Source organism: Euphorbia lathyris, chromosome 2 (genome assembly GCF_963576675.1).
Source record: "Euphorbia lathyris chromosome 2, ddEupLath1.1, whole genome shotgun sequence".
Lineage (NCBI taxonomy): Eukaryota > Viridiplantae > Streptophyta > Magnoliopsida > Malpighiales > Euphorbiaceae > Euphorbia > Euphorbia lathyris.
The window spans coordinates 59270387-59279304 of NC_088911.1; the positions used below are offsets into that span (position 1 = coordinate 59270387).

The window sequence follows — 8918 nt, forward strand, 5'->3', positions numbered from 1 at the left end:
ATGGTATTTTTTGGTAGTGTTAGTTTTGAGGTGTTGTTTGTGTATGCACAACCTCAGTTAATTCATAAACTTTAGTTCATGGAGGATATGGTTAACCTTAACGGGTCTATTTGATACCATTGGATTGCGACATGAGACTTTAACTTAAGGTCGTTCTTGGACATGAGCAAGAGGGGCGCCTGCCTAGGAGTTAAGGAAGGAAGAGGCCAAAAATGATGTTTTTTCCAAAAAAAAAAATTATATAAGAATTAAATATTAAAATATGCAACGACTACGGAACTAATCTTAAGTCTAAACAAATCGCAACACATATCTAGACACAAGGGATGGAGGGGGCCAAAAATATTTTTTTTATAAAAAATACATAAATTAAAATCTTAAAAAATGCAATGACAATAAATATAACTCATAGGCCTAAACAATCACAACACACAAATTTATGACTACATTTTCTTTATAATATTTTTTCACATGTTGATGCAGATGATGTTTTTTTTTCAGAAATGAAAGTGTTGCAAATTATTTTGCAAAAATTGTCAACTTTAACATTTGAAATTCTTGAGTTTATCAAAGCAGCAGATATTCAATTGCTTTTCGAATCCTTCTAACTATGTTAGTGGTCGTTGTATCTGCTGATTTTTTTTTAAAGTTAAAATTATTGAAAAACCATTTGAGATCATCAACATCACAAGAAAGGTTAAATGGTTTAGCAGAGAGAAATATGTTTTTTTAAGAAGAGAGAAATATGTTATAGCATATTGATGTAGACACTATTTTTTTTGTGATTCTACATTTAGAAATATTCGTATATAATGTTTTGTATGAGCAACTGTGTATTTAATGCAAAATAAAATAATTTTTTATATGAAATTTGATGTTTTTATTAGACCTATTGTTAAATGTAATAAAAATATGTCATTTTTTAAGTTTTTTTTTTTTTTACAAAATTGATTTTTTACTTATACTTATTTATTAGGGTCTTCATTTGCTACTTCGCCCCTAGACTTCCAAAATCTCGGGATCGGCTCTGCTTCAACTGTATTAAATCCTTGGGTGAGAAGGTGTGTATCTTGGAGCATTGTAATCTTTTTGCGAACTGGGTTAATATTATGGAGTTTATTGATCTTTGGTTTTTCTAGTCCTCGGTTTACTTGGATCCGGGGCTTTACTCCGCATACTACGGTTGCTTGTACGTTGGATCAGGGTCGTTGTTGTAGAGATTGACCTACTGCCTTCCCTTAGGCTACGGTTCTCCATCTTCGTCGGAGCAAGTCAGACCACTGTCTTATTCTTGTCGAGCTTAGTCAGCGCAAGGTGGTCATTCCTAATCAGCCTTTTCGCTTTCAGGCTGCATGGTTTTAACATATAAACTTTGTTAGATTTTTTTTATCAAAATTGGGATTTCTCTCGCGATATTAATCAAGGCTTGTACCCTTTTACTCCGCTTTTTGAGGTCTTGGAATGACCATGTTTTTGATAATTTGTTTCGCATGAAACACACTATTTATAAATGTCTTAAGGGGGTTCAGAGGTGCATGAGCTCTCGGGTTACTAGTGGGCTCCTCCTACTTGAGTCTCGTCTTCTTGTTAAGTTAAACAATATCCAAGAGGAGATTTTCTGGTACCAAAAGTCTCATGTGAATTGGCTCAAGTTTGGGGATCACAATACCACATTCTTTCACACGTCTACTCTTATCCGGAGAAAACGGAATCGGGTTGAAGGTATCCGAGATCAGTCTAGAGCATGGGTCTGGTATCCTACGGATTAAAGCATATGACTTGTGAATTTTTTGAGCATATTTACTTGGAGGCGGCCCCCTCTAGACCGAATCTTGATACTAATTGTTCCTTTCATGCAGGGTCGCTTGTCTTTCTCAATAGCATGTGCCACCTTTTGAAATGGAAGATGTAAGAATTGCTCGTTTTGGTATGAATCCTTTTAAATCCCCTTGCCTTGATGGATTTCAGGTGATTTTCTATATAAAAAAACTCTAGGGTAAGCTTGGTGGTCAAATTGGTAATTTTCTTCCATCTAGCATTGTTAAGGATTAGTGTAAGGAAATTATTATCACTCTTATCCCTAAAGTCTATCATCCGAAGAGTACGGGTCAATTTAGATCTATCAGGTTGTTCACTCTTTAAGGAATAGAAAAGGTATGAATGACCAAATCATCCTGAAATTTGACCTTGAGAAGGCCTGTCACCGGATAAGCTAGAGTTTTCTGCATGATATGCTTAATTTGACTGGTTTGAATAGTCACTAAGTTGTTCTCATTATGAACTGTATCTCAACTTTTGATATGCAACTTATTTGGAATGGTGAGAAGTTTTCGAGTTTTAGACCATATAGAGGCCTCGGATAAAGAGACCCGCTCTCTGTGTATCTTTTTGTTCTTTGCTTGGATTCTTTCCTTGGAGCGACTTGGCCATCTTATTAAATATTCTCTTCCGATCTCGGGCTTGACATCCTCATAAAAAAAATAGCTAATTATTTTTATTCTTGATTCAAAGTCAAACCAATCAAATCTTCACCAATAATATTATCCTCCTCATCAATTTGATTGCCCGAACTGAAGTGCCAAATTATACAGAATCAACACAATTGTTTTCTTTCCTCTCTTAATCATCATTGATGAATGATGAGTTGTTATTTACTCATTTTCAATACTCAATTGCACGAATTAAAGGTCAAAATGGTATTAAAGTTAGTAGCCAAGATTAATTTAGTTCAAATTGAAGTTTAGGTATCATTTTATTCATTAAATTGATAAATTTTGACAAATTAACCGGAATCAATCAGTTTTAATAAAAAGAAATATAAAATTTTAACCAATTTTTCAAAATTGGCGAATTGGAGAAGTAAGATGATACCAAATTTATGGGACATTTTGATCCTTAAGTTCCAATTGCACACACCAAACTCTCAAACTCAATGCTAGTTTGTTGTGTGTTTTCAAAACCAAAAGTTGCAGGTGTCCAGCAATCCCAGGGCAGGCTTAATTTTGTAATGTTTATTTACAAATAAATATTTTGATAAGACCCCATTGTAAGGGGGAATTTTTAGAGGCTTATTGACATGTGTAACCCACAAATATAAAATCCCACATTTCCTCATCCAGTAGCTAAGTAGAGCACGTTTGTTTGACAAATAAATTAGTCATCATCAAAACCAGAGTTACCCACACAGACACAGTTGCTATTTCCTACTATACATCTATTACTTTCTTAAAGAGCAGAGTTTGCAACACTCATCATACATCCAATCCTAATTTCAATTAGTTACAGAGTGAATATATAGTAAGCTTAAAACGACTTTTGTAGATATATAATATATATTTCCATGTGTAGATAAAGCGAAACTTTGATGTTGCCGATGGTCTTCTTCTACTCACATATTTCAGCCATCTGTTAGAACAACACACTTTAACATTGCAGACACAAAATCTTCCTATTCACTTTAACCTTGATTTCTTTTTACAAAATATCAGGTAACAGGTCCAATAATCTTGGAAGTTTGGAAAAACTTAACTAGGAAGAACCAGGAATGGATAATTAAATGTGGAAAGACTAGTATAGTTTCAACTTTGAAGGCGGCATTCTGCCTTGACCATCAATAAGACATTCTTCTCAGAAATATTTAAACAAAGACACACATAATACAAGTCATGAATTCTGTACTTTTCTTGCTTCATGCCACACTAATGTTCACCAACCAAAAACATGATATATAAATACTATTACTTCTGCATCTTCCTGAATAATATATAAAGCAAACAGTAGTTATGATACTCTGAGATACTGATTTTGAACATTTATGTAATGCATAATATGAAGTTTCAAATTGCCTCATCTAAGAAGTGGGATCAAGAATTACCATTGACTTGGTGATTATTAATCCTCCAACATTCTGAAAAGGACAACACCCCAGCTATTTACTACCTCTTGACACTCTCATTACATGACAAACCTTTCAGGTAAAAGAATAGAAACAGGTATCTAACTACATACCATAATAAAATGAAACACTTTCACCTTTGCTTCTTCACCGCTTGCTGGCTTGGTGATTTCTTTCAGCATAATTTGTGAAAAGTCTATGCCTGACAAATATTAACATTTAAAGCAAATCTCAGTCAAGGACATAAACAGATTTGTTGTAGAATTATTTCATCATTTGTGATGGAACTAGGCATTCAAGAAAAATTAGAGGATTAAGTTGGTTACTCGTATCCTAGATAACAAGTCAATCTATAATTGCTTTTGTTTGTCCTCCTCAGTGAGCATAAATAAACTTAAGAGATGTACTGATTCAGCTTAATTAACAATGGGAACCCAAGTGACCAAAGTGCTCTAGCTCCCTTTAATACTATTTTCTTCTCCTACCATCCTTCCAAGCTCTAATGTCAGAAAACAATTGAAATGCTAGCAGGCATAATTGCAAAAAGAGATGTTGGTTGGTTATTTAGGCATTAAGAAACTATATACAGAAGAATTCTACATCCTAATGGATGATAGCGTAAAACCAACACCACCAAACCCCTGCAAGCATAGATAGCAAGAAACATGTATCTTACATTTCATACATGCATTGAGATTATGTCGGTTTTTTTTTTATCATGCTTTAGTAATTCTGACCTCTCATATTCTAATTTCTGGATAACTACTCCATTCAATAGAAGCTCTGAACTGTAAACACCTGCTCCTGCAAATAGAATTAGACCCATTATGTTTACAAACCCGAGAGTTTCTCAAGTAGGATTAACCCTGCAAGTTTTATCATATTTTACCTTTGTGGAGGAAGGGCACACAAATGTCTTCATCTTCCTCACATGAAAGAATTAATAAATCATCTGGGATCTTCAGTGCAGATATTCGTACTTCTTCAATTGCCTAAAGAGGATTTCTCAGAGCGAAAGCAGAACAGACAGAAACTTGAACACCATATTGGATTATATACATACCTGACCATGAACTGCCTTGACCAAGCTAGAAATTGTATCTTTATCAGGTTTTACATTTGGAGTAATCAAGACACTTCGACCCTACGAAGGTACCAGTCATAATGATGTCCCAATAAACATGATAACTAAGAAAATACCAATGTGAAATGTAGCCAAAGAGAAATACAGAATGCCATGCTAAATAATTACCTCTAGGAGCGGATGCTGGCCAGCACGAGCCAATGAGACAGGCATGCTAAAACCAATTTCCTTTTCTTTCTTGGCATCTCTCAGAATATAATTTTTCTCATCAATTAGACAGCTTGCTTCAGCGCAACTTTCAAGCCATAAATGAGTCACCACTGGCTTACCGAGAGCAATAGTTTCCAACATGTTTCTTGTACGCACAAATTTGTCTGCTACAAAATGTGTGGCATCCATTGAACATGAAGCAACAGAAATACGATATCGCACCAGGATCTGTGTGAATAAAGAGAATAACATAAATTTTAACTGATTACGCAAATAATTGGAAACATGTGGAAAAATGCATACCCTTTTCTGCTGCTTGATGATATCATCATTCAAATGCTGGCTAAACAGAACTTTGACGTTTGCCATATCTCTTCGCTTTCTTGAATCTTTCAATTTAGAACTAGGTTTTTGATCTGGGATTCCTAGTCTAATAAGCTCTTTCAAAATGGATGATTTAGGAAGGTTTTTATTGTACGGTCTTCTGTAATTTTCCTTTTCATTGAAAATCATAAACGGGGTAAACTGGCTTTTAGCTCCATTTGATTGTCCTGGACGTTTGCGAAGTTTTCTCTTCCCTTTGGCACAGTTCCATATATTGAAATTTAAAGAACTGGTTAAGGAATATACCTCCAAGCTGTCTTGTGTTTGATCAGTCAGTTTGTTGTTTCTCTTTACCTTAGATGTATTGCAACGCAATGTGGTAGTCTTTCCTTCAGCAGTGAATACTTCGGATGACTTGGCAGTCAGGGGGCTCTTCTTTCTTTGATACGTAATAATACGACACTTCACAATATCGTTCATCCTTTCCTGTGGATTATTTGCTCCGTCTTTTGTCCTTTCCATTTCACCTCCTGCAATACAGTGTCCAGCTTGGTGAGAGGAAATCTCCCCTTGTACACGTCTGCAGCACATGGCACATTCTCCAGCACTCAACCCTGCAGAAGGCTTTTTAGCCAAGCTGCTTCTCTTTCTTTTATATGTAACTATACTACATTTTGTGATATTATTCTCCCTTCCACCTATATTATGTGTTTCATCTCTAGTGCCTTCTAAGTTTTGTTCTGTCATCCAATCCCCAGTTTGATGATCAAAATATTTTGTTTCAATATGTTGCTTTCCTAAAGACTTATTTTCAAAGGGTATTGATGAACTCTGATGTTCTTCACATTCTTCAAAGTTGTTTTTGATCTTATCTTCACTTTCCTTTCTTTTGTTGACAGGCTTCAGAGTTTGTCCATTAGAGCATTTATTTTGGGATGCAGTGTCCCTCCCTTTTAACCTCCCAGCCCTGATTCTGCTCGATTCCCTTTCTGTTGTATTTTCTGATTCACTATCTAAATCTTGATCACTAGGGTGTTTCAAATATGAGCTGGAAGTTCCCTTCCTGCCAGAGCTTTTTCTTTGCTTTGATATTCTTGCAGTGGCTTTTAGATTAGAGAAACCGCCCTTATGACGGCGAGATTTTCCATAACAAGATTTTCTCTTTGTTACAAGTGTTGGAGAATCTACAAGAAGGTCTTGAGGATGTTGACCAACATTGTTATCACTGTTAAGACCATATGATAAAGCTTTCATAGCTTCAGCTGCCATTTGAGTGCTAATACCAATATCAAACACATCCGGTGAATCTGTTTCTGTGTTACATGCATCCGAATCTTGCCCCAGTTGGATTGAATTTTTATCAAAATTCACTTGGGATATCTGTTCATTCTTCTTTATCTGTTTTTGAAAGCTGGCTACATTTCTTGAATCTGAAGAAAGTGATCCTGTCATTTCATAGTGGAGGTTCATAGACTTTTTCGAGCACTGGCTAGCTGGGCTACCACCTTCTTTACTATCAACACATCCACTCTTCCAATGCCTTACTGCAGGTCTTTGCAGGGGGCCTTCAAGGCCAAAGGTTGCACCAATCCTCTTGCCAAAGAAATCAATTTCTCCACAATGATCGTTATCAACCCATTCGAAGGCTCCTTTTCCATCCGCGTTCCTAGTATTGATTTGTTTAGCCAGGTTTTGACAGCCCTTGAATCCCGAGACTGGAAGCACTTTCTCCCTAACATCTCTAGGCTTAGTTTTAGGTGAAAAGCCCATTTTATTATGTGACAGGTAAGTATTAATGAAGTCAAGTGCATTTGCTTGGGACAACTCTTCTCGTTCCTCAGCATCAATGGCATTCAATCCTGCAGACACTTGATCACTCCCGATCTTTGGAGGAGTTTTCCTTGTATCTGTGCTTTCATCAATAATCACATGAATTAACAGAAAAGTTTAATTCATTTGTCCCAAGATGATGCAAGAATTGCTTATATAATAATTGAAAAGCAAATTAACAATTGATAGCTAGAACATAAAGGTTTTTTTTATTTGAGAACTCTTTTTCACTACTAACCTGTACCCCATTGTTCATCAGCAAGGGAGCACTCACAAGCTTCTACAAAGCCTTTCGGCTGCAAGGAAGGTGAACAAGGCAACCTCTTAAAGAAGCCTACTTTCTTCCTTTCTATATATCTATCTGTCTTAACATCAGATAGCCCATTGTTACCACTGAAAATTTCAGCATAACAATCTGGTTCATCTTCACTGTCGAGGACAACTTCCTTCTCAAGTTCAGTAATCGGATTGATCCTCATATCCTCAATGCAATCGGGATCTTCTCTGACTTCCGTGCCAAAATCAAGCTCAAACTGGGTTTCATTTGGGGAACTATCAAGTGCAACTGTATCGTCTAAGGGTACAGTATCTTGGAACAACTGACGGTGGTTTTCTATAGCATCGTTCCGTCCCAAATCTAATTTTGCAACCGCAAACACACAAATATCAATAAATACTACTCCAATGAACTGCTACCTAGTTTTGCAATAGAAAAATAATGCAAGACATTGATGGACTAGTCAATTTCATATAAGAAAATGAAAAGGAACATTCACATGTGAAAAAATCAAACATACATATCTTCTAATCACATGGATTTTTCATTTATTGGGTACAATATTCATATGTTCCACAACATTCAAATACGGAAAGCATGAAGTGTTCATGAATTCAATTCCAAATCTTTGACTCTGGCTTTAACCATTTATGATAGTAAACATTAGTTAGCACATGATCCCCCAAAAAAATAATCGCAAAGGATAATCTCACAAATTCGTGTTAAAAAGTGGGAATACACGATAGTTTGCTTGTTTCCCCACAACGAAAAGAGAAAGATAGAGAGAGAGAGAGAGCGGTACTTCCATTAGAGCGACAAAAGGAACAGCATGAAAAAAATCGAGCAAGAAAAGATAGGCGATTATAATCAAGAGAAGTGCAAAGATTACCGAGTATCCGCTGAGATTTAAAGTGGGAGCTATTATAAATATTGGATTTTTCTGGAGGCATGTATAACCCTTTCTCGATTATGGGATGCAAGAAGAGCAGCAGTAGATGAGCCGTAAACACCCCAAACAGAGTTTGTGAAGGCGACACACTAGCGTTGAATCAGCAACATAGAATTGTGAAAGAGGGACAGAGGTCAGAGAAGAAGCCAAATGATGCTACATCGATAGCCAATTTACGGAGTCGGGAGGGAAATCAAACGTGCAATTTGGCGGGACATATAAAAGTTCCATTTATTTTAGTAAAAATTACAAAATGGGCTAATTACAAATATAGCCCAATTAAGAGGAGTCATTTACATATCTAACTCACTTTGCTTCCATCTTACCAAATTAGACCATTTCATCCATT

The 8918-nt window shown here is 36.0% G+C and overlaps 1 protein-coding gene across 1 annotated transcript; it reads right to left on the reverse strand.

The window, feature by feature from the left end:
• Positions 1–3750: 3750 nt before the first annotated feature.
• On the reverse strand, positions 3751–8696 carry LOC136220503 (uncharacterized). The gene is made up of 8 exons (XM_066008325.1): positions 8510–8696; positions 7582–7980; positions 5493–7420; positions 5148–5417; positions 4959–5039; positions 4785–4887; positions 4633–4699; positions 3751–4097 (listed from the first exon to the last, which is right to left on the reverse strand). Exons 1-8 carry the CDS (start codon positions 8568–8570, stop codon positions 4043–4045), a joined length of 2964 nt encoding a protein of 987 aa, XP_065864397.1. The 5' UTR covers positions 8571–8696; the 3' UTR covers positions 3751–4042.
• Between the last annotated feature and the right edge of the window lie 222 nt (positions 8697–8918).

Coding starts and splice junctions, on each gene's coding strand:
- LOC136220503 (XM_066008325.1), bottom strand. CDS start 8,570: ATGCCTCCAGAAAAATCCAATATTTATAATAGCTCCCACTTTAAATCT. Junction 7,421..7,581: donor TGATGAACAATGGGGTACAG/GTTAGTAGTGAA, acceptor ATGAAAGCACAG/ATACAAGGAAAACTCCTCCA. Junction 5,040..5,147: donor GCCAGCATCCGCTCCTAGAG/GTAATTATTTAG, acceptor GTACCTTCGTAG/GGTCGAAGTGTCTTGATTAC.